The sequence below is a fragment of the Chelonoidis abingdonii genome, chromosome 1, assembly GCF_003597395.2.
Source record: "Chelonoidis abingdonii isolate Lonesome George chromosome 1, CheloAbing_2.0, whole genome shotgun sequence".
NCBI lineage: Eukaryota > Metazoa > Chordata > Testudines > Testudinidae > Chelonoidis > Chelonoidis abingdonii.
This window is the reverse complement of record NC_133769.1, coordinates 89404070-89430444: the sequence shown is the minus strand read 5'-3', so window position 1 is coordinate 89430444 and position 26375 is coordinate 89404070. Positions and strand designations below refer to the sequence as shown.

At 45.7% G+C, this 26375-nt stretch overlaps 1 protein-coding gene across 3 annotated transcripts in view; it reads right to left on the bottom strand.

Moving 5' to 3' along the window:
* NEDD1 (NEDD1 gamma-tubulin ring complex targeting factor) overlaps nucleotides 1-26375 on the bottom strand; it is a 68679-nt gene that overhangs the window by 6910 nt on the left and 35394 nt on the right. For all 3 annotated transcript variants that reach the window (XM_032788543.2, XM_032788544.2, XM_075067169.1), the window contains exons 9-13: nucleotides 22988-23119; nucleotides 20419-20466; nucleotides 19838-20067; nucleotides 17847-18003; nucleotides 16309-16465 (exon numbers count right to left, since the gene is read on the bottom strand). In XM_032788543.2, the coding sequence (XP_032644434.1) occupies nucleotides 16309-16465; nucleotides 17847-18003; nucleotides 19838-20067; nucleotides 20419-20466; nucleotides 22988-23119 (724 nt within the window). The remainder of the gene's footprint in view (nucleotides 1-16308; nucleotides 16466-17846; nucleotides 18004-19837; nucleotides 20068-20418; nucleotides 20467-22987; nucleotides 23120-26375) is intronic.

Below are 26375 nucleotides of genomic sequence, written 5' to 3'. Positions count from 1 at the left end.
TGGTGTTCTCTAGAGGCAGAGAGTCCTCTAAAGATCCAAAGATTTGGATCACAACTGCACACATGCCAATCTCAGGAACTGAACAAAGAGTTCTGTACCCTTTCTAAGAGGTCGATGAATACATGTACAATGAAAGGGACAAAACTTTTGGGTCATAGCCTAAGACTGCTTCTCTCCCACTACAAATATCAATAATCTAAAACTAACTCAGTGGGAGCTAAGTCGCAATATACATGCAAATGTATTAGACTTGTGTCACAGACAATTATAGGTCTGCTATTTCTCTTTGATTTTCCCCCGTTTCTTTATTTTTTTTCCCTTTGGCAATGAAATGTTCAAACAAAATTGTATTAAAAGCTAGTTGCAGGAGATTCAAACCCTTGGCTTCCACAAACTAAGTGCCCTCCACAGATCCTACTTTCAGAGCCTTTTAAAAGATGCAGAAATAAAAATCTTTCAGATACATAGGAGGTAATATATACCATTAGGTTGTGCTGTTGCTAAAACTTAGTGGCTGTAACAAGAGTGGCAGGTACTCCCCACCCAAACAGTGACACGCTCTCTTTCCCCCACTTTGGGACACCACATCCCTTCCCTCCACCAAGGAATACCTATCTACCCCTTTTTCTCTCCTCACTCAAACATATTCCTCCTGTCACACAATGAGCTTCCACCATTAACCGCCTGGCCTCAATTTCCTTCCATGCTCACTGGTTTATTTGATAAGGAACTAAAAGGTTGTGCTTTGGTTTTCTTCATTCTAGGGATGACTTCCCTAGTGTCACAGAAGAGGAAGCTGAATCTTTTTCTTAAGAACTGGGGGTTCTTAGAAAGACAAGAAAGGGACAGACAAGAAGACTCCCAAGAGGGGAAAAAAATACACATTTTTATTATATTTCTTGATTTAATCCTGGAGGTTATAAACATAAGCAGCTATGGTATTTTATCTTGAAATACTTATAAAAAAAAGAGAGAGGGGCGCACTTCTGGAGTAGGTGGAATGATACTACGACACAAAGAAGTAATCAGTGTCATAGTATAAATAGTTTTTGCTAGTAGCATACCAATAGTTCTGTCACATCATAGCAAAGCTATTGTGAGACACCAGAACACGTTTTGAACAACAAAAAAAGAGAACTATTATATAATGTTGTATACATATGAGAAAGACAAAAAGACTATCACAAGAACCAAAACAATTTACAACATTTCTAGTTAGAGTAAAATTGTGTGAAATTATTAACTTCCATCTATATAATTGGTCTGCAATTTTTGCGACGGAAAATAGAAACCAGTGCCACATCTCTGTTTGTATAAACAGCCTATAGAAATAATATACAATGACTTTTGAAAGAGATACAAAATAACCTGTTTCAGAGCTGTAGCCGTGTTAGTCTGCATCACCAAAAAGAACGAAGAGTACTTGTGGCACCTTAGAGACTAACAAATTTATTTGGGCATAAGCTTTCATGGGCTGAAACCCACTTCATCAGATGCATGCAGTGGAAAATACAGTAGGAAAAGATGGTTACTCACCTTTTTAACTGTTGTTCTTCAAGACGTGTTGCTCATATCCATTCCAGTTAGGTGTACGCGCCGCGCGTGCACGTTCATCGGAAGATTTTTACCCTAGCAACTCCAGTGGGCCGGCAGGTCGCCCCCTAGAGTGGCGCCACCATGGCGCCTGATATATACCCCTGCTGGCCTGTCCGCTCCTCAGTTCCTTCTTGCCGGCTACTCCGACAGTGGGGAAGGAGGGCGGGTGTGGAATGGATATGAGCAACACATCTCGAAGAACAACAGTTTCAAAGGTGAGTAACCGTCTTTTCTTCTTCGAGTGATTGCTCATATCCATTCCAGTAGGTGATTCCCAAGCCTTACCTAGGCGGTGGGGTCGGAGTGAGAGGTTGCAGCTTGTAGCACAGCAGAGCCGAAGGCTGCATCATCTCTGGACTGCTGGACCAGGGCATAGTGGGAAGCGAAGGTATGGACGGAGGACCAGGTCGCTGCCCGACAGATTTCCTGGATGGGCACGTGGGCAAGGAAAGCCGCCGATGAGGCTGGAGCCCTGATAGAGTGCACAGTCACGTGGCCTGGAGGGGCCTGAGCCAAGTCATAACAGGCCCAGATGCAGGACGTCACCCACGAGGAGATTCTCTGAGATGAGATGGGCAACCCCTTAACACGTTCAGCTACCACAACAAAGAGTTGGGGGGTTTTGCGGAATGGCTTGGTTCGCTCTATATAAAAGGCGAGCGCCCTACGGACGTCCAATGAGTGTAGCTGTTGCTCCCTGCGAGACGAATGGGGTTTCGGGAAGAAGACAGGTAGAAAGATCTCCTGGTTGATGTGGAAGGCCGAGACCACCTTGGGGAGAAAGGCTGAGTGAGGTCTCGGCTGTACTTTGTCCCTGTGGAACACCGTATATGGGGGATCCACCGTGAGGGCCCGGAGCTCTGACACCCGTCTAACGGAGGTGATGGCCACCAGGAAAGCGGTCTTCCAGGAGAGACAGAGAAGGGAGCAAGTTGCCAACGGTTCGAATGGAGGGGACATGAGTCGATCCAGAACCAGGTTCAGGTCCCAGGTGGGGGCGGGGCAGCGAATCTGGGGGTAAAGACACTCCAGACCCTTAAGGAACCTAGTCACCATTGGATGAGAAAACACCGAGCGGCCATCGCCTCCTGGGTGGAAGGGTGGAGATGGCTGCCAAATGAACCCTTAGAGATGACACTGCCAGGCCCTGTTGCTTGAGGGACCAGAGGTAGTCAAGGATATTAGAGATGGAGACCTAAGGGGGAAGGAAGTTCCGTTCCGCGCACCAGCACATAAAACGCTTCCATTTGGCCGAATACGTCGCTCTAGTTGAAGGCTTCCTGCTCCCCAGGAGTACCTGCCACACTGGGGTAGAGCAACGCATTTCAGACCGGGTCAGCCACTCAGGAGCCACACCGTGAGGTGCAGCGACTGAAGGTCTGGGTGACGGAGCCTGCCGTGGTCCAGAGTGATCAGCTCCAGGTGAAGAGGCAGGGGGACAGGGTCGGCCAAGGACAAGCCCAGCAACATGGAGTACCAATGTTGTCGGGGCCACGCTGGAGCTATCATGATCAAGCGTGCCCTGTCCCTGCACACCTTCAGAAGGACCTTGTGGATACACAGAAACGATGGGAAGGCGTAGAACAGTTGCATCGTCCACGGGATAAGGAAGGCGTCCGCTACCGAACCCGGTTCGAGACATTGAAAGGAACAGAACATCTGGCATTTCCTGTTCCCGCGGGACGCGAAGAGGTCCAACCGGGGACATCCTCACCTCCGGAAGAGCGAAAGAGCGACGTCCGGGCGAAGGGACCACTCGTGGGAAAGGAAGGATCTGCTCAGATGATCTGCCAGCGTGTTCCGAGCCCCCAGGAGAAAGGATGCAATGAGGTGAATGGAGTGGGCTATGCAGAAGTCCCAGAGTCTCAAGGTCTCCTGACACAGGGGAGAAGACCTTGTGCCGCCCTGCTTGTTTATATAATACATGGTCGTTGTGCTGTCGGTGAATACCGAAACACAGCGGCCTTGAAGGTGTTGACGGAACGTTTGACAAGCAAGGCGGACCGCCCTCAACTCCTGGACGTTGATGTGGAGGGCTAGCTCGTGAGGGGACCACCAGCCTTGGGTCCGCAGGGCCCCGAGATGGGCCCCCCGGCCCAGGTCCGAGGCATCCGTTGTCAGGGACACCGAGGGCTGGGGCGGATGGAACGGGAGCCCCGCACACACCACGGATTGATCCAGCCAGCACTGTAGGGAGCCCAAGACGTCTTGGGGAACGGTGACAATCATGTCCAAAGGATGTGTGGCCGGACGGTACTGTGCAATAAGCAAGGACTGGAGGGGCCTTAGGCGGAGCCGTGCATAGCCCGTGACTAACGTGCAGGCCGACATGTGGCCCAAGAGAGTCAGGAAAGTGCGTACTGAGGTCAAGGGCGCTGCCTGCAGCCTTCGTATGATGGCCGTCATGGTTTGGAACCTCGATAGGGGAAGAACGGCTCTGGCCAGAGTGGAGTCCAGGATGGCGCCGATAAACTCTATCCTCTGAGTGGGGATTAGCGTTGACTTTTCCACATTGAGCATTAGGCCTAGGCTCATGAAAAGGCTTTTGACCATGCGGACGTGGTTGAGGACTTGTGTCTCTGAGGATCCCCGGATCAGCCAGTCGTCGAGGTATGGAAATACGTGTATGCGACTGCGGCGAAAGTAGGCGACGACCACAGCCATACACTTGGTGAACACTCTCGGGGCCGCGGAGAGGCCAAACGGGAGGACCGCAAATTGAAAGTGTCGGCGGTTGACCACGAACCGAAGGAACCTCCTGTGGGGCGGGAAGATGGCTATATGGATGTAGGCATCTTGCATGTCGAGGGCAGCGTACCAGTCTCCAGGATCCAGGAATGGGATAATGGTTCCCAAGGATACCATATGGAACTTCAACTTTACCAGGTATCTGTTGAGTTCCCGCAAGTCGAGGATAGGCCTGAGGCCTCCCTTGGCTTTGAAGATCAGGAAATAGCGGGAATAAAACCCCTTGCCCCGCTCGCTCTCGGGAACCTCCTCTATGGCTCCTTTGACGAGGAGCGCTTGTACCTCCTGCAGGAGGAGTTGCTCGAGAGAGGGGTCCCTGAAGAGGGACGAGGGAGGGGGTGAAACAAATTTCAGATGGTATCCAAGTTCCAATGTGCGTAAGACCCAGCGGTCCGATGTTAGCCGGGACCACGCAGGGAGGAAAAACGAAAGACCGTTGGAAAAAGGAAGGGACTGATCTGCGAGAGAAACTGGTACATCGCCCTTGGGCGCACCTTCAAAATGAAGGTTTCGGGCCGGAGGAAGGCTTGGAGGAGCTCTGGTTCTGTCCTCCATGGTTGCCTGATTGTCTACGGCGGCCAGTTGTGTTTCGCCATCTGGCGAAGTCTTGCCTCTGCCGGGGTTGGGGGTAGGGCCGGTGCTGTTGCTGAGGCCGGAAGGGCCTGTGCTGGGTGACGGGCGTATGCATCCCCAATGCGCGCATAATGACCCTATTGTCTTTTAGGCTTTGCAGCCTAGGGTCAGTCTTGTCAGAGAATAGGCCCTGCCCTTCAAATAGGAGATCCTGGATTGTATATTGGAGCTCTGGAGGAAGGCCAGAGACCTGTAGCCAGGAAATGTGCCGCATGGTAACGCCAGAAGCTAGAGTCCGGGCAGCCGAATCTGCGGCGTCCAGAGAGGCCTGCAGGGAAGTTCTCGCGACCTTCGTGCCCTCATCAAGGATTGCAGAGAATTCCTGACGCGCATCTTGTGGAAACAACTCCCTAAATTTGTCTGCTGCCACCCAGGTGTTGTAACTGTAGCGGCTAAGGAGAGCCTGCTGATTGGACGCCCGAAGCTGGAGGGCGCCTGCAGAGTAGACCTTTCGGCCGAGCAGGTCCATGCGCCTCGCTTCCTTTGACTTTGGGGCTGGGGCCTGCTGACCATGGCGCTCCCTCTCGTTTACGGATTGGACGACGAGGGAACACGGGGGAGGATGAACATATAGATATTCATACCCCTTCGAGGGTACCATGTACTTGCGCTCCACTCCGCGTGCAGCGGGGGGAGCGGATGCCGGAGACTGCCAGATGGTAGTGGCATTGGCCTGAATGGTCCGGATAAAAGGAAGGGCGACTCGAGTGGGTGTGTCTGCAGACAGTATGCTCACTACAGGATCCTCAATTTCTGACACCTCCTCAGCCTGTAGGTTCATGTTTTGCGCCATGTACCTGAGGAGGTCCTGATGCGCCCTGAGATCAAGCAGAGGGGGGCTGGTGGATGTTGTTCCAGCCACTGCTTCATCCGGGAAGGATGATGAAGAGAGACCCGGCAGGAGTGGATCTGCAGGAGGCTCTGCCTGGAGCACTGCGTCCGACTCGGGAGGGAGTTCAGGTTCCTGAGGCTGAGACAACCTCTCCTCCGTAGAGGGAGGAGGAGGAGGAGGAGGACGGGAAACCGTGGCCTCCGGAGCCCTGTGTTCAGAGGCAGTGGAACGCTGGGGAACCTGCTGAGGGCCTTGGGTTTGATGGTACGACCAAGGTGTCCAGAATCCCCACTGCTGCGGTACATGTTCCTGAGGTTGGGGTTCATGGAAAAGAGCAGCAGGCCCATCGGTGTCCAGGGCGTATGCGCTGTCCGCCTGCGAGGAGACAGATGGCTGGCGGGATGGCCAAGGAGGGGCCAAACGGGACTGATATGGGTCCCTCGCTCCTGATGGTGGAGACCTCCTTGGTGCCGAAGATCGGAGCCAGGAGTCATAACGGCGCCGCGATCAAGACCGGGACCTGCCACCAGCTCGGTGCCGGGAGGTTGACCAGGATCTGGAACGCCGACGGCGGGAACGGCTTCTCAAGTCCCAGTGCCGGTAGCGATGGCTCGAGCCGGAGCGGTGCCGGGAGTATCGGGACCAGCGTGAGGAGGACCTGCGCCGTGAGTACGACCGATACCGCCACGGTGAGCGGTGCCAGGACCGTGAGCGGCGCCTGGATCAAGACCTCCCACGGGACCGGGAATGGTGTCGGGACCGCAATGGAGATCGGTGTTGGCTCGGTGAATCCAGAGACTGTGCTCTCATGGCTACAGGCTTGCCCTTAGACTGCAGAACCCGCACCGGAGGCACCAGGGGTTGAGGCAACGCAGACTCGGTCAGTGCGATGAGGTCCCTAGCCGAGGAGAATGTCTCTGGCATAGATGGGACCGTCAGCTCGACCCCGGATCTTACTGGGGAGCTGTTAGAGACCGGACTCAACAGACCTCTTGGCCCCGGAGTCGACGGAATCACCTGTATCGGTGCCGCGGCAGAAGTCAGTGCCGGGCGCTCCGTTCGAGTCTGCTTGGCTGGAGTGGAAGACGCCGAAGGTCTTCTGTCGGGGCCCGGTGCCGGGGAAGGCCGGTGCCGAGGCGTTTTCATGGGGCCGGCGTGGTCCGGTGCCAAAGCGGAGTCGGCACTCGGTGCCGAGGACGAAGGGTGAAGTGCCACCTCCATGAGGAGAGTCTTTAAGCGCTGGTCTCTCTCTTTCTTGGTCCGCGGCTTAAAGTGCAAATGCGGCACTTGTCGGAAATGTGCGATTCCCCGAGGCACTTCAGGCAGGAGTCATGGGGATCGCTCGTGGGCATCAGCTTTTTGCAGGCCGAGCACGGTTTGAACCCTGGCGAACTGGGCATGAGCCCAGCGCCAGGTGCGGGGGAGGACTAGAGCCCAAGCCCGCTATGTACAACAAGTAAACAACAACTATAAAACTAACATTCTATACTCTAACTATAACTATATACAACTAGTAGAACAACGAACAAGGAGAAGCTAGGGAAGTGGAGGACAGCTATGCCGCGCTCCACAGTTCCAATGACCAACACGGCGAAAAGAAGGAACTGAGGAGCGGACGGGCCAGCAGGCATATATATCAGGCGCCATGGTGGCGCCACTCTAGGCGGCGACCTGCCGGCCCGCCGGAGTTGTTAGGGTAAAAATCTTCCGACGAACGTGCACGTGCGGCACATACACCTAACTGGAATGGATATGAGCAATCACTCGAAGAAGAAGAGAGATATATATATTTCACACACACACACCTACCTTAGACGTTAGGGAGTGCGATGGAAAAAAAAATAATTTTGAACAGAAACGATCTGTTTAAAAAAATAAAAAACAACACCAGACAGGGCTCGTTTTCAGAGATGGGTGGCTGGAAAGAAGTGGCACTCAGTCCAAGGAGTGGGACTGGAGGAGAGAAAACCAAAGCCAACACAAACATAAGAATGCTGGTGCTGGCTGAAAAGAATAAAGAAGACCTGAGGTGATCCTGCTGTCATAAACAGATAGTTAAGGGTTAATGTCTCTTCTACCTGTAAAGGGTTAACAAACAGTGAACCTGGAACACCTGACAAGAGGACCAATCAGGAGACAAGATACTTTCAAATCTCGGTGGAGGGAAGCCTTTGTTTGTGTTTTTTGGGTTTTGCTCTGTTCTCGTCTGGGTTCTGAGAGGGGCCAGACATGTAAGGCAGATTTCTTCAATCTTTCTGAAAAAGCACTTCTGTTCATTTAGTAAGTACCAGTTAGAAGGCGTTTGAGTCTTTTTGTTTGTTTCTTTATTGCAATGTGTATTTTGTGAAGTATTGAATCTCTGTTGCTGCAATCTGTATTGTGTGCTGGGGAGGATCTCTCTAGTGTCTATAAGCTGAAAACTGTAACATTTTCCATCTTGATTTACAGAGACAATTTACTTTTTTCTTTTTTTATTAAAGTTTTCCTGTTTTAAGAACCTGATTGATTTTTGTTATCTTGTGTAACTCAGGGGAGGTTCTGTATCACAGGATTGTGGGAGAAAGGAGAGAAGGGGGAGGAAAAAACTGATTTTTCTCTGGTTAGTATCACGTCTCTCTCTCAGGAGAGGTCTGGGAGGGGGAGTGAAGAAGTGGGAGCATGTGGATTCCTCTCTGTTTAAGATTCGAAGGAGGGAATACACATCTCCTAGTGTAACCCAGGAAGGGAGGACTGGGAGGAAGAAAGGAGGGGAATGGTTTATTTCCCTTTGTTTTGAGACCCAAGGGGCTTTGGGTCTTGGGGTCCCCAGGGAAGGGTTTGGGGGCCAGAAAGTGCCCCAAAACACTATATTTTTGGGTGGTGGCAGCTTTAACATTTCTAAGCTAGTAATTAAGCTTAGGGGAGTTCATGCAGGTACCCCATCTTTTGGACGCTAAGGTTCAGAGTGGGGGTTCATACCTTGATACCTGCACAAGTTAGACCAAGTTTGTAAAAGAAAATGGGAGAAAAAAGTGGGGGATACAGAGACTACACACAACAACAATCCAAAAATTTTGAGATGCAAATTAAAAACCGAAAAAAACAAAAAAAACCCATCACATCATAGTTTGGTCCCTCAATAGTCCTTCTTTGCACATGTCTGGTTCAGCTCTACCATTGATCACTCATTGATACTCAGAAAAACAAAAAACCCATTGGAGATCTGGAGGGATTAAATTAGGTCTTGTCTACACTGAGAATTTACCAAAATAGCTATTTCAGAATAATCATTGAAGAGTTATTTTGGGATAAGTCCCAATGTGGATACTCTTATTCTGGAATAAAAGTGCCGTCTTCCAATTTACATAGGCACTTTCACAGTCTAGAATAAGTAGTCCCATGGGAGCTTATACCAAAATAACTATTTCTGAATAATTATTCCAAAATAGCTATTTCAGTAAATTCTCAGGTGTAGACAAGCCCTAAATTAATCCCTCCAGAACTCTGAGAACTCCAGGCAATGAGTGATCAAACGCTGTAGGTACAGTTGAACCGGACCTGGAGTATTGAAGGACCAATCTATAATAATTATTCAGGAATAGATATTTTGGAATATTTCCAGGTGTGGCTAAATCCTTAGCTAAACTATCTGTCAGAGCTAATTTGAGACCCTTTAGGCATCTAAAACCACTTTCTCTCCCTTTTAACCCAGAGAGGTGTTGCTAAAACCCTACACAACTGCACAACTTCATAAAGTTACTGGAGCAAGTCTACACGACAAAGTTTTGCCAGCATAGGTATTTGAGTTAGGGGTTTGAAAAACCACACCCCTTCCTGACATAGCTATGCCAGCAAAAAACCCTGTCCCTACACAGCTTATACTGCCAAGAGTCCTTTGGCACCCAATACAGCTTCTGTCATTCGAGGAGGTGGTTTCAGTATACTGACAAAATAACTCCTTTTGCTGCCATATGTTGAGTCTACATCTACGAGGCCTTGCTGGTATAGTTACCCTGGCACAGCTGTACCAGCAAAGCCTTTGAAGTGTAGACTAGCATTTCTTCTCCTTTCTTACATGCTTTGATGAGCAGTGAAATACCTAACAATGCTCACATTTGAAGTATCACAATTGTTATCTGCGTTACCAACCACTAAAATGAATCAGGCAGTTTGCACCTCAGAGCTGTAACAGGCTCTTTGCAAACATTGCTGCCTTAGTCACAGTCGGCTTTGTCTAGGCTAGGACTAGACTTGTCCAGACCAGACACATTTTGGCCTTGTCTAGGCTAGGACTTGAAGGTGTGTCGCTAGCTAACAAATTCTAACTAACTGGTTTTAAACCTAGTATCGACAAGGCAAACTGCCTTTAACAAGGGCTAAACTGGTTGAGTTAAAGCCTAAAGCAAGAAAGAGTAAAAGGTCAGGCTGAATGTCACACCAGAAAAAAAACTCTGCAGTTTCCCAACAGAAGACCGACCTCTTCAGATACAAACAAAGCTGGAAACAGCACTAAAAAACAAATTGCAGGGAACAATTTTCTACCAGCAGGGAAATCCATTATGTCATCTAGTTTCTTTTCCTCTCCATTTCCAAAATCTAGAATTCCAACAAATGGATCCACAATACAATGAGTTAGGAGTTTTATGGCGAATGTTCCTATATTTTGAGATAAGATGTTTAAAAAGTCATTCCTTCAGCTTTTAGTGAGGCATTTTGTTTTCAAAAAGTGAGAGAAACTTTTAGTAACAGCTCCACACACACACACCAAATCGATACCAACCAACGTTTTTCATTTACAATACGGGCTTCATTTTGCGTAGAGCTGCACTTAATACTGCAATGCATAATTGATTTAATAGCTTTGCAGTTATCTAGATCCTGAGAAAAGTCCAAAGCATTGCTTTGAACATTTGAGAAAGAGAGAGAGAGAGGCTCAATACATTTCCACCAAAAGATAAAAGCAGAAGCGAAGGCAAAGTATAAGATACTGAGACCTATTTAACAGTTTTTTGTAACACTTGACCTATTATATTAAAATTAATGCTCTAGTGATCTCTATTTGAGTGCATTGTTTCAAAAATGTTAAGATGGTAACAATCTTTTCCACTCTAACTTGAGCCATATCAAACCTGATTTAACTGCAACTGAAGTCCGTAGCAGCCTTTCCATTGATTTGAGTATGAGTTGGACTGGGCCCCAGGAGGGGAAAAAAAAAATTCCCAAAACAGTTAGTACCCAAAGCAGAAACTCCTATTTGTAGAGAAGGGAGAAGCAACAGAAGACGCCACAAAATCTACTAAGGAACTCATCATGCAGATCTAAACTTACCCAAAAAGCATGTAGCTTACCAATCCTGCAAATATATGTAAAATTTATTCATATGAGTAGTCTCCATTATGGCATTGTGACGATGTGGTTCTGGCGGGACCCAGCTGAGAGTGCCGAATCAGGATCAATTGCTCAAACAGGGCAGTCACAGCCCAAGGCTGGGGTTTTTCCACCTCTAAGGCAAACCAAACCAGCCAGACAAAAGACGTCAGTTTCACCCCACTGGCTAACTGTAAGTCACACAAGCAATTTCCTTAGACACTCCAGTCTCCTCAGTATCACCCACCAGTTGCCCACGCGTTCTGGGAATGAATGGTTATAAACCAACCCCAGTATTAAGAACAAGGTTCTCTCGATCAAAGGACCAAGCCCAGACCCAGTCAATCAAATATGTTTTTATGAGAGAATATTTAAATAAGGACGTATACACAGAGTTTGGCATGTCAGTCATTAGTCATCGGAGGCAACACACAGAGTATGGGGCGCTGGCGTATTTGTTAGGTAGCATATGGTACTTACAGTTCTGTTAATGTCCCAATGCGGTGGTACGGTGGGTGGGGTCAAAGTATAGTAGGGGTAGCAGTGGGTACATCGCATCACTAATGGGTTACACATAGTCAGATAGAGCAGCAGGCGAGTAGGGGACAGTGGGTGACCCTCGAGGTGGAATCCAGATCGGTGGTTCAGGACTAGAGGGATTAGGTTAGTAGGGAGGTTGTAAGGGTTTTCCCTTCCCCTCCCCGTGCGTGGAGCACCAGTCCTCTCAGATGCAGCTGGCGGTGATGTGTACGTGTAGTGTTCTGGACCACCGGATAGTGTTCCGAGACATCGAAACGTCTCATTGAGTCACGGCATGAGCGAGGCCCACCCACAGGCCCTAAGTACACGTATTCGTTACACGGTCCCAGGCGCCTAGTGCCCGACGATCAGGGCGTTGGTGTAAACCTCGTAGCCCTTTGCCCGCAGGGTGTCAGTCAGGGGCATATTTTTGAGTTTACAGTCGGGCTTCGCGGTAGCCAGGGTCTGTTTCGAGGATGGATCGTCCACGTCGACGAGGATGATCTTTCCGCTCTGTGTCCGTGACGACGATGTCTGGGCGCAGCAGGCTGTCGGTGCCAGGATGGTGCTGGTGATGGCGAAATCTCACAGAGGTGGGGCGATGGCCTTCCTAGGCGGTTCCTGGACGGCGTTGTGGCGCGCAGCTTGCAGGCTCTGGCATGGGGCTTGCAGCTGCACAGGACGTGGGGCAGGGTGTCCAGGTGTACCCGCACTTCCTTGCTGCAATGTCCGGTTCCCGTTGACGGATGGCTCCATAGAGCGGGACGCAGTTTAGTCGGGGCGCGGTGTATGAACCGCCAGTCAGCGAAGCGGGTGAAGCTGCCCGCGGGAGGAAGTGGTTGCTGGAGTCCCACTTGCTGGTCACCTCAAAGCGCCTTGCCCTGGTCGGGTTTTTCCGCAGGTGTCCACGTAAAGCGCGTGGACGGCAGCCTTCAGGGACTTCTCTAGCACGCCTCTGCTCCGGGCGTGGTGATGCTGCCCTCCGTCTCGATGCGGCACCAGAACTCCAGCTCCTGCCGCTCCTCGCCTCCATACCCAGCGGCAGCCCAGACGCTTCCCTAGCCGGCGCGTGGCGGTCAGCGCGGGACCACAGCGAGGCGATGTCCCACCGTTCTCGGCCGATTCACGTCCAGGGAGCCCGCTCAGGAAAAGTGGCTACATCCTGCTATAACACTCAGATCTACCCACCGCTGTTGCCATCCTTTAGAATCTAAAATCTAAGGTTTCATAAAGAAAAAAGATAGAGATAAAGCAATGAATTGGTTAACGAATCTCAATTACATCAGTATGGCAAAGTCTTAGTTCAGTATGTAGCGGTGGATGATAGTAAACTGCCAGTTAAATCCAGTCTCTGGAGAACATCCCCTGGGATGGGTCATAATCAGTCCTTTGTGCAGAGATTAGATTTTAGCAGTCCCTCCAGAGTAAGAAGCAGGACTGAAGACAAATGGAGATGAGGCCTTCGCCTTTATATGAACTTTTTCGGTGTAAGAAACACCTCCTTGTTTCCTTACTGTGGAAAGTTACAGCAAAATGGAGTTTGCAGTCACGATGGGCCGTTTCTGCATACTCCGCTGAGTACAAGCGTATTCGCTCTCTCATTGGTCAGTGTGTAGGTGATGGTCCTGAATGGGCATCAAGCAGGCTACAGCTGAGCTGACACCAGCTTGTCTGGGGTGGTTCTCCAGAACTGGCGCACAATTTGAATACAGACAGCAGTACGCCATACTTATATAACTCACTAAACAAATGTAAGACATACAGATAGCATAATCATAACCAGTAACCCGTAACCTGGTCTTAGACACCTTATATGACCCCCTTTACATAGGATTTGGTGCCACTACAGAACCTTGGTTGCAACCCATGTTCTATATGGTTCCAGTTTATATCAATAACGTCACAGGCATCAACCTATTGAAATCAATAGGACTACTCACATGAATAAAGTTATGCACAAGCTTACAAGCTTGCAGTATTGGGACCCTTGATACTTCAGTGATAGGAGATACAGAAACTAGGACTGTCAATTAATCACAGTTAACTCACACAATTAACTCAAAAAATTATATCGTGATTAATAGCAGTTTTAATCACACTGTTAAACAATAGAATACCACTTCAAATTTATTAAATATTTTGGATGTTTTCCTACATTTTCATATATTAAGATGAAAATGTAGAAAAATATTTGCACAGCAAAAATGATAAACAAAAGAAATAGTATTTTTCAATTCACCTCATACAAGTGCTGTAGTGCAATCTCTTTCTCATGAAAGTGCAACTTACAAAACAGATTTTTGTTACATAACTGCACTCAGAAACAAAACAATATAAAAACAATGTCAAACTTCAAAACCTGAAAGTCCACTCAGTCCTACTTCTTGTTCAGCCAATTGCTAAGACAAACAAACTTGTTCATATTTACAAGAGATAATGCTGCCCTCTTCTTATTTACGTCACCAAAAAGTGAGAACTGGTATTTGAATGGCACTTTTGTAGCCAGCACTGCAAGGTATTTACATGCCATATATGCTAAACATTTGTATGTCCTTTCATGCTTTAGCCATCATTTCAAAGGACATGCTTCCATGCTGACGACGCTTGTTAAAAAAATAATGTGTTAATTAAATTTGTGACTTAACTCCTTGGGGGAGAATTGTATGTCCCCTGCTCTGTGTTACCTGCATTTTGCCATACATTTCATGTTATAGCAGTCTTGGATGATGACCCAGCACATGTTCATTTTAAGAACATTTTCACTGCAGAATTCACAAAACACAAAGAAGACACCAATGTGAGATTTCTAAATATAGCCATAGCACTCGACCCAAGGTTTAAGAATCAGAAGTGCCTTCCAAAATCTGAGAGGGATTGGGTGTGGAGCATGCTTTCAGAAGTCTTAAAGAGCAACACTCCGATGTGGAAACTACAGAACCCAAACCACCAAAAATGAAAATCAACCTTCTGCTGGCGGCATCTGACACAGATAATAAAAATGAACTTGCATTGGTCCATACTGCTTTGGATTGTTATAGAGCAGAACCCATCATCAACATGGATGCCTGTAGGGTTGTCGGGCATCTTGTTTTCGACTGGAACGCTCTGTCAAAAAGGGACCTCAGCAGCTCCAGTTAGCACTGCCAACTGGGCCATTAAAAGTCCGGTTGGCGGTGCTAAAGCAAGCTAATTTCTACCTGTCCTGGCTCTGTGCTGCACCCTGAAAGCGGCCAGCAGGTCCAGCTCCTAGGTGGGGGGGCCAGAGGGCTCAGCGTGCTGCCCCCGCCCCGAGCACCAGCTCTGCACTCTCACTGGCCAGAAACCACAGCCTATGGGAGCTGTGGAGGTGATGCTTGTGGGCAAAAGCAGCACGCGGCACCTCCTGACCCCCCCACCTAGGAGTCGGATCTGCTGGCTGCTTTCAGAGAGTAGCGCAGAGCCAGGACAGGCAGGGAGTGGCCTTAGCCTTGCTATGCCACTGACCAGGAGCAACCTGAGGTAAGCCCGCATCCCAACTCCGAGCCCGAGCCCGAGCCCCAGCCCTGAAGTCCCCCAAACCTGGAGCCCCCTCTTGCACCCCAAACTCCTGATCCACAGCCCCATCCCAGAGCCAGCACCCCCAGCTGGAGCCCTCGCCCCCTCCTGCACCCCAACACCCTGCTCAAACCACAGCCCCCTCCCATCCTCTGAATCCCTCACCCTACCTCCCAGCCTGGGCCCACCTCCCGCACTCCAACCCCCTTGCCCAGTGAAAGTGAGTGAGGGAGAGACCGAGCCACCAAGGGAGGGGGAATGTAGTCAGAGAGGTGGGCCTCAGGGAAGGGGCAGGGCTAGGGTGTTCGATTTTGCATGATTAGAAAGCTGGCAACCCTAGGTGCATGTCCCCTGGAGTGGTGGTTGAAGCATGAAGGAACATATAAATCTTTAGCCCATCTGGCATGCAAATATCTTGTGACGCCAGCTATAACAGTGCCACGAGAATGCTTACTTTCACATGACATTGTATACAAGAAGCTGGCAGCCTTATCTCCTGCAAATGTAAACAAACTTGGCTGAACAACGAGGAGGACTGAATGGACTTGCAGGCTCTAAAATTTTACATTGTTTTATTTTTGAATGCAGTTTTTTGTACATAATTTTGCATTTGTAAGTTCAATTTTCATGATGAAGAGATTGCACTACAGTACTTGTATTAGGTGAACTGAAAAATACTATTTCTTTTGGTTTTTTACAGTGCAAATATTTGTAATAAAAAATAAACATAAAGTGAGCAGTTGTATTCTGTGTTGTAATTGAAATCAATCTATTTGAAAATGTAGAAAACATTCAAAAATATTGAAATAAATGGTATTCTATTATTGTTTAACAGTGCCATTAATCACAATTAATTTTTTTAATTGCTTGACAGTCCTAACAGAAACTCTAATATTAGTTAGACAGGTTGATGACCAATGAAAAAAATCTACAGCATGTTTACTGTACTTTAGTTGAAGCTGAATTCTGATTATACAAAACTGAATGATTTGTTTTGCCATCCAGAGTTTGTATTAAATGCTTCATATGAAGTTACAAAAGTCAATTGAAAAAAATTCAAGTCAATGAAATATTCCGAACATTGCTTGAACATACTTTACCTGAAATCATCCAGTGTTTCCTGTATCATATTTTGAATGAAATGAATTTGAACTGATGTCAATGGTGCATTTGGTCTATTACTTCCAATGGTGTCCACTATTTTTTCAGATAATGAACTGGCAACTCCTGCAGTGACAGAGGAAGTTATCTTTGGAGCTACAGAAGAAAAATGAAGAGTATTAGAGTGAATATGGAGGAGACTAAGAGAAAACTTCTGTTACTCCACAAGGCATCTGTCTTGAGAGATGGATCACAAACTAAAATGAGTCAACAGTGTAATACTGTTGGGGGGTGGGGGAGAGCAAACATCATTCTGGGAGATATTAGCAGGAGTATTGTAAGCAAGACATAACAAGTAGGTGTTTTACTTTACTCAGCACTGAAAAGGTCTCAACTGGAGTACTGTGTCCAGTGCTGGGCATCACACTTCAGGAAAGATGTGAATAAACAGGAAAAAGTCCAGAGGGGGGCAAACAAAAATGAGTTAAGGTCTAGAAAACATGACCTTTGGGGAAAGACCCTGGGTTTGTTTAATCTGGAGAAGACTGAGGAGGGACATGATAACAGTCTTCAAGTACGTATAAGGTTGTCATATACAGGAGAGTGATAAATTGTTCTCCTTATCCACGGAGGACAGGAAAGGAAGCAATGGTCTTAAATTACAAGAAGGGAGATTTAGGTTACACATTAGAAAAACTGTCAGGGTAGTTAAGTATTGGAACAAATTACCCAGGAAGGCTGTGAAAACTCCATCACTGAAGGTTTTTAAGAACAGGTTAGACAAAACAACCAACCGACAACAACAGATAATACTTAGTCCTGCCTCTGTGCAGGGTACTGGATTAGATTATCTATGGGGGTCCTTCCAGCTCTATATTTCTATGAGTCTATATTTTTGAATATTTTACCGACAAGATTAAGTGACTTGAGAGCCTAAGGGCTAGATTACAGAAGTACTAATGATGTGGCTAGGTGCTTAGTGGGATTTAAAAAACCACTTGAGATATGTGTCTAATTCAGGCGCTTTGGAAAATTCTACTAGGTACCTACCTGCATCTTTAACCAGCTAAATACCTTTGTAGATCTGGCCGTTAGGCTCCCAAGTCATTTGGGAGTGTTTACACAGACACTTAGTTTGCTGCAAGCTGAAGTGTAAGTCTGTCGCACACTAAAAGTTCCCTAGTGCACTTTCAGGTACCCGACTTTGCAAAGGGAGTAGATCAAAATGCATGAGGGAACTTTAAGTGCACGGCAGCAGGGTCCACAGAGAGATACTTAATGTTCAGGGGGTTATATTTACACCTAAGCTTGCCACAAACCAAGTGTTCGTGTAGACAAGCCCTTAGATGCTTTTGATTATTTTATCCTACATATAAGCAGCTCAAGTTATACTTAGTACACTATAAAAAAAATTACTCACAGTTACTTGCCCTTTAATTCAGTTTTAATGCTAAAGTCACTTCTGTGACAGTTTTCACATTAAGCATTATAACACACAATAACCACTTGTCAAACCAGACAACTTCCACACACTTACTTGCTGAGGTAGTACCATTTACTGGTGAATCGGACATCAAGAGTGCTTGAATATTCTTCCCTAGTCTCTCATTTGCTTCCGGAGTCTTGATTACAGTGGGCAAAGGTGGAGTATTTGAATTTCCAGATTCAGCATTCGATGAGCTCAATTTTGAAAGCTTGTAAGTCAAAATAAAAACAGGAATAATTTTAACACTTCTGTTGTACTTAATGACTGTTTACATTTTAAGATCTACATTGCCTCTTTTATGTATTTTTGTGTTTGGAAAGCTGGAACAAATAAGTCTGCTAGAAAACAATGATTCCATTTCACCCAAAATTTTGAGATTTTGGAATTTGCTTTTGTTCCACATCAGAACAAAACTGAGACCTTTTGACATTTTTCACAGAAATGAGAGCACCAATCCCAGAATATCATTAGCCTAACAGCTAGGGAATTCCCCTGGGATGTAGGAGACCAGCTCCAGATCAGGAGTGCCCTAAACATCAGATTACGCAGATACTCCTCTCTGAAACGTTCCTAACAAAGTTTCTGGGGAGAAAGATTGGTTTGCTGAGTTGGCATTTTTTAACAAAAAAGTGTTTAGACAAAGAATTTCCAACCAACTTTAGTGACTAATGCAAACTAAAATTTAAATACAAATATTTACAGCATATTCTTGAAGCTGACCTCAAAAACTTGGCTTTGCATTAGCATTAGAATGGTAAAACCCAATATCTACTTACCATTGTAGAAGGAAATAGACACCGTTCATGACTAATGCAGTATTTTCTTTTCAGCAGAAAAAATATGGCAGATTAATTAGTTCTCTTCTCTTTTTAAGAAAGTAGAACTATCTCCTCTTGCCAGGAGCAAAGCCATATGTTCTGGTAATAGTGCTACAGGACCCACATGAGCCACAATTGCAGAAAAACAGGGAGTCAGCAATATAAGAAAAGCCAAAAGAACCTTCAGACTCAACAGTGCCCTTGGAGGTAGTTTGGTCACACAGTTCTTGGGCTCATGTGTTTATTCCCTTTCCGGGATAGTGCCAAGACCTCTGGCACTGAAGACCTCTCAGTTTTTCTTACCTTTGTTCATGAGGACTTGCCTGAAATATCCTCAGATAGAGAACCTGCTTGAAACTCAGGAGACTGTGCCCAAAAGTCTTGTGCTGCAACAGACTTTTCCAAAGCTAAGGAAAACCCTGACATTGAGGGAAAACTTGCTATGGCTTGTGCCAATGGAAGATGATGATTGGCAGGTGCTGGCTTAGTACCACATCTCTATTATCTGGGTAGATTCTGGCACTAACAGAGGACCCATAACAACAACAGTTTTTTGAGACTCAAAAATCAGCCTCATAACCAACTCATACTCAGAGTTACCTACAGAAAGAAAAGAACTGGAGTGACATGGGCCTTTTGTAAATTCATCCGTAAAGGTTCAGTGCTGCAAGCATTGCTTTCTAGAGAGAGTTCCTGAATCTCAACAGCAACAGAAGTGGAAGCGTATTTCATAAAGAGGAGTAAGCAGAGACCACCTCAAAAGAAAGGACACCTTTCCCCTTTCTAAGTCCTATGAGTTTTGTGGAAAATGCTTTCTAAGTCAAGAAATAATAGCTCCCTAATATCCAGAAATTAAGAATATTCTGCATGGTAGTATAGCTTGTCTTCATTGGATTCGAAGTATTATAATGTCAAGGACTTTTTTAAAAATGATGTAAACTCATATCATGTTGCTCAAGATCACAAGAGACTCCTCAAAAGTGATTCATTTTAAGTCTGATTCTTGATCTCTTTAAATGTCTGAATAGTCTAAACTGGAGTAAGAGAGATACTGCAAGGTTATTGTGACATCTAACGGTTATTTTGCAGCCAGTTTAGTACACTTTACCTGGAACATTTTTTTGGCAAATTCCCAAAGAAGTATTTATTGCAGGTAAAAGGCAACAGGCAGACACTTAACAAAACAAAAAACAATCACTTATGAGAGGAATTAGCATAGAGTACCTGTTTCAAGGGTTCTCTAGATTCCTGTTTTCCAATATTTATTTTTGTAGCTTCAGCATCTTGATTTGGATGCTCGTCTTCTTCTTTAATAGGAGAGCTCACAAATGCATGTAATGGGCTAGAATGTGTCCCTTGCATGCAAGCACCTACTGTGTTTCTTTTTATGGGAAACACAGTGTTGAACTGGGGGAGGAAATCCAAACCAGGAAAGTAGGGCTGAAAATCCAAACCTGAAAGGGAGAGAGAAAACAAAAGGTTTTTCTGGCTTACATTGAAGTATTCATTAACACACAAACATGGAGAGAAAACCCATATCCTGCACTACTGATTACCTACAGGAATGCTTTTCTTAAAACAGTTATGATTTGCTGTTACACTGCACACCAAATACTATACATAATGGGCCCTGACATTATTATGTCCATTTTATACCAGTGCAGTTCCACTGATGTTTGACTGCATGGATGGTTTGGTTTCAATGGAATCATATCTGCACAAAACTGGTGTAATGCCTTGGCTAACCAGGCTTGTTTTGTTTTTAGCCTTGACAGTAAACAGAAATGCACTGCAAAAACACTTACCATCTCCTTTTCCTGGAAGATCTTCATTTGTTTTGTAAACTGCAACATCTACAAAATATTGACAAAAATAAAGGTTAATTTAAAACTTGCATAGACTGAATCTGTGTCAGTATTCTACATCAACACAGTATTTTAATAATAAGCACTTAACTGAATGATGAAACAGGAACAGCTTCTATATTCTGAACTCTTGCACTCATAGATAGAGCACTGTATGGATATAGAGTTTGTATCTGCATCCGATCCGCAGAAATGGTCCACAGATAAAAGCAGATATCCGCAGACTTGCAGTGCTCTATATACAAAATTTGTATCCGCATCTGATCTGCGATCCAAAAGTGGTCCGCAGATTTGTAGGGCTCTATTTATACAGATTCATGACTTCCAATAGGATTGCATACAGGTGCAGAGATCCACACTAGTGCATCTGCTTTCAGGATCAGAGCCCAAAGGTGAAAGCAGACGCACTACACTAACTTCTCCATCAACATAAGCTCCTAGAAATCAATAAAAATAATGCCTCTGATTGTTTTCTTATTAATTTGCCTTCTGGGTATTTGAGCACCATGTTAGTCTATTTCATACTTTTGTTTCTAATAAGTTTTACAAAATACATCACAGAGAAAGAGTCTGAGATGCAACTAGGATCCCATAACTTTGGATCTGGACTGTGCACCATAGGCCCATCTCGGACAATAAGTATTCAAATAACCACAGTGGCAGTATTTTTATTGATACGCGACACTGATGTTTTCTTACAGCCAACTCTTGCATTTTTACAAATGCTCTTATGAAAAAAAGTTTGTTGTCCGCCTACTCAAAAAAAAAAAAAAATCCTAGTTTTCCAAAGCCTGCAAAAAGATAGGATCCTGTGCAATATGTGCAAGACTAAAAGCATTAAGCTCTCTGAGCCTTGTTGTATGGAGAAGTATTGCACAATATGATGCCAGACAGAGCACACAAGCAAGAATTCATCTGCACTGTGACAGGTTTCAGCGGCAGCCGTGTTAGTCTGTGTCAGCAAAAAAAAACGAGAAGCCCTTGTGGCATCTTAGGGTACGTCTACACTGCACGATTATTTCGAATTAGCTTAAACCGATATGACAAAACAGATCTAATAAAATCGGTTTAGCGCGTCCACAGTGGGATCCCGAAATCGATTGTTTGCGTCCATGGTCCAAAGCTACCATCGATTTCAGGAGCGGTGCACTGTGGGTAGCTGTTCCTCAGCTATCCCATAGTTCCCACTTCCGTGTTGAGAGCACAGTGCCTGATGGGGCAGAAAACACTGCCCCGGGTGGTGCTGGGTACAGCCTCACCCCTCCCTTTGTGAAGGCAGCAGACAACCCTTTGGCGCCTTTTTCGCGGAGTGCATTGAGCAAACGCCATAGCACAGCAATCTTTCCCTTTTTTTTTTTCACGTGGTGGTGGGGGGAAATAAACTGAGGAGCTGTTCCCTGAACCACGCCAGACACTGTGTTTGAACCTACAGACATTGGGAGCTCAGCCAAGAATGCAAATAATTTTCAGAGACTGCTGTGGACTGTGGGATAGCTGGAGTCCTCAGTACCCCCTCCCTCCCTTCATGAGCGTCCATTTGAGTCTCTGGCTTCCCGTTACGCTTGTCACGCAGCGCTGTGTATCCTGGAGTTTTTTATTCAAACGCTTTGGCATTTCGTGTTCTGTAACGGAGCTGGATACAACAGATTTGTCTCCCCATACAGCGATCAGACCTAGTATCTCCCGTACGGTCTATGCTGGAGCTCTTTTTCGATTTCAAACTGCATCGCCAGCCGTGCTGATCAGAGCTCCACGCTGGACAAGCAGGAAATGTAATTCAAAAGTTCGCGGGGCTTTTCCTGTTTACCTGCCCGCTGCATCCGAGTTCAGATTGCTGTCCAGAGCGGTCAGTGCTGCACTCTGGGATGCCGCCCGGAGGCCAATAACGTCGATTTCCGTCCACATGAACCCTAATCCGAGTTATCACTATCGAATTTAGCGCTACTCCTCTCGTTTGGGAGGAGTTCCGAAATCGATTTAAGGAGCCGTTTAACTCGATATTAATGACGACGTCGTGTGAACGGATACAGCGTTAAATCGGTATATCGGCCATTAAACCGATTTAAAGTCGCAGTGTAGACCTGGCCTTAGAGACTAACAAATTTATTTGGGCATAAGTTTTCGTGGGCTAGAACTCACTTCATCAGATGTATGAAATAAAAAATACAGGAGCAGGTACCTTCTTGTCAACTGTAATGAGCCACTCTCCTACCACTTCAAAAGTTATTTTTCCTCCCTTGGTATCCTGCTGTTAATTGATTTATCTTGTTAGACTGACCCAAGACTTGGTAAAGCAACTCCCATCCTTTCATGTATTTATACCTGCTCCTGTGCTTCTTACTTCATATATCTGATTACGTGGGTTCTAGCCCACGAAAGCTTATGCCCAAACACATTTGTTAGTCTCTAAGGTGCCCCAACGACTCCTCGTTTTTTTTGTTTTGTTTTGTTTTGTTTTTCCCCATCTGCATTGTAACTAATCTTACAAGTTTCAATATTAACAACTTACCATCTCTGACTGGAGAGAACATGTCACCCAAACTATCTCGTCCCAGATCATCAAAGTTAGTCATACTGACACTCTTCCCATGATCTGTTTCTTTAGATAGAATTACATTCATGCTGCCGCAACGAGGAAAACCTTAAGATAACAACAACATTCTATTAGGGACTTACTGTTTCATTACATCAAATAAGACTCTGCTTGCTTTACAAAATCTCTAACTGAACATCAATCCAAGCAGTTTCCCTAACAAAAGGCAAAACAAAGTTTGCTGTACTTTTATTGTGCTATCTTATAGCAATTCTAAATTAGAAAACCAACTCTGATAGCTTTGTCTGTACATTCCTCCATGTGAGAGAGTTACCTCATTAACAGCCTCCAGTCATACACGTGAAAGAAAAATATACGTTGACTTTTTCCATTTATACAAGGAGTCTTGTTAATGGAGACAAATGCTCAAACTAAGTTTTACAGGTAATACCACAAAATGTATTGTTTACTTGATGGATGCAGTCAGGATTAATGGAAATTAGTAAAACAAAAAACAAAAAAAAAGAACAAAAAAACCCACCTCACTCCCCAAAAAGTAAAGTACTTTTATAAGCTTGGAGGAGAAAAGTCACCTATCAACATTATCCAGCAATAAAAGCAGTCTCTGCTTAAATATACAGTTGTTAAATGTTCAATTTAAAATTATATACAAATATATGCGTGTGCATCTTCAAGCTGCTCCCCACCCCCAGCTCTAAAACTAGTGTTTAGAAAATAAGCAGTTAGCTAGGTGTCCCTAGCCTTTGTTTGCCAGAAGCTGGGAATGGGCACAGGGGACGGATCACTTGATGATTACCTGTTCTGTTCATTCCCTCTGGGGCACCTGGCATTGATCACTGTTGGAAGACAGGATACAGGGCTAGATAGACCACTGGTCTGACCCAGTATAGCCATTCTTATGTCATCTTAAAGTTTAACCAAAAAAGAGTCTCAATTGAAAATTCTACAAGAATGAAGAAGAAATGAAAGATACAGACATAAAAGAAAGGATAACTATTCTTGAAGTTTCCTCTATTCCAAAGGTGGTCATTTTTCACTGGAAGCAAAAAGGTGGATATTCCAAGATCGATCCAACTCAGACTTTATAGTTACGGATGGGCTAAGCCTGTCAGCCTCTACATCTCTTTTAAACCTAGAAAAGCAGCATAGAAAAACAAAGCTAAATATAACTTTAGATCACTTGCAGTAGTATAAAGGTTGTCTGTCCATAATGGCTTGAGAACAGATGTTTGTTGATCTCTAGCTCACTGAGGAGCACCCACAGGGATACACATCTTAAAAATTCCAGTTACTGCACAAGGAAACTTCTTCTACAAGTAGTGTCCCTAAGAGTACATCTACTCTACCCGCCTGATCGGCGGATAGTGATTGATCTATTGGGGATCGATTTATCACGTCTAGTGTAGACGCAGAGAAATCAATCCCCAATCGCTCTGCCGTCGACTCAGGAACTTCACTACGGCGATAGGCGGAAGCGGGGTCGACAGGGGGAGCGGTGGCCGTCGATCCTGTGCCGCAAGGATGTAAAAAAAAGTGATTAAGTCGATCTAAGATACACAACTTCACCTACAAGAATAGCATAGCTGACGTTGACGTATCTTAACTCAGTCCCCCTACCAGCAGCGTAGACCAGGCCTATGTGTGCTCCACTTCAGGTAACTCCCAAGCAGTATCCCATGATGGAGATGAATGTAACGCTGAAGACTGCATTGCCAACCACAGCATTTGCTTTAGAAGAATGAATCAGAGCATAATGTTTGGAAAAAGGTAGGTACTGAGGTCCAAGTTATGGCTCTGAAACGTCAATGACCAGAATGTCGTTAAATGAAAGCCACAGAAGTAGACTGGGACCTTGTGGAATGGGCTATCACCCTAGAAGGAGACTGAACATGGTGAGTAAGTGGGGGTCTGCCTTTCGAACACCCATTTATTCAACCCTTCAGGCAAAAGTGATGGCTACCAGGAAGGCTGACTTCATAGACAGGTGGAGTAGTGCACAGGTAGCCAGAAGAAGTGCAAAAGAGGGCTTCATTAGACAGTTAAGGACCAAATTCCCATCCCATACTGGGGTGGGTTCCTTAATCTGCATAAAAAAAAATCATCAGTCCTTCGAGAAATGTTGTCATCGTGAAGTGAGCAAAAACTGAAAAACCTCCATGTACAAATGAAAGGCTGTCATAGCCACCAAGTGAACCGTGACGGAACCATGACAAGATCTGATTTATTTTATTCCAACAGATAGTCAAGGACAACAGAAAGGGAAGAGTAAACAGAAAAAGTCTGTCATCAGACACAGGAATGGTGAAATCTCTTCCACTTCGGAAGGTAAGCATTTTTCATAGATGTCTTTCTGCTGTACTTCTGTAGAAGTCTCTATCCCTAAGAATCACTGAGGAACTGGGCTGAAGAGAGCAGCCAGGGTCCTGGCACAGCACATAGGGAACAGGTGAACAAGAAGAGAGGCAAATCAGGTAAGGGTACCAGACCTGTCTGGGCCAAGTTGGTACAACTAAAATGACTCTGGCTTTTTCTTGCTCTATGAGCACTCTCAGAAGCAATGGTATTGAAGGATCTGTGCAGTCGTTCACAGAATAAGGATGACATCATTTAAAAAAAGGGGACCCAGACTTCCTTTCAAACAAAAGTTCCTGCCCTTGTTGTTGAGAGTGGTAGAAAAGAGATCCACTTCTCGGACATGGCATGTTAGAAAGTTCTCAAGTCCAGTTCCATCTTGTAATCTTGGGAGAAATGCCTGCTGAGACTGTCAGCTCTGGTGTTCAGTATGCCTAGTAGGTAAGATGTTGACATCAGGATGTGACTGCCTGTGTGCCAGTTCCATAGCTTTATGGCTTCAGCCCAAAGAAAAGGAGATCTCACTTCCCCACTCATGTAAAACAAGCAGGGCATATAGTTATGATTTTGATAGACTTGTGCCTGATTAAAGGAAGGAAGCAGATATAGGCATTCCTGACTACTCTCAGTTCCAGAATGTTAATGTGTAGAAAAGATTCTTGGGCAGACCACTTGCCCTCACTTAGTAAGATCCCCTAGGTGCACTACACAACCCAGAAGGGATGCATCTGATGTTATACTGACAGTGGGAGGAAATGGGAAGAATGGGACTCCTGCACAGATTTTAGAGGAGTCCTTCCATCCACTGAGTCAGTCCAATTCATTGTGAGGGAATCATAGGAGCTTGTCTAGACTGTATGTTCAGAATATAGACTGTTTGAGCCATCCTTGAAAGGAGCGAAGGCATAATCTGGTGTAGTCTATTACAAAAAATACATGCAGCCATAAGAACTAACACAGGAAGACAATTTCTTGCTGAAGTCTGGGGAAC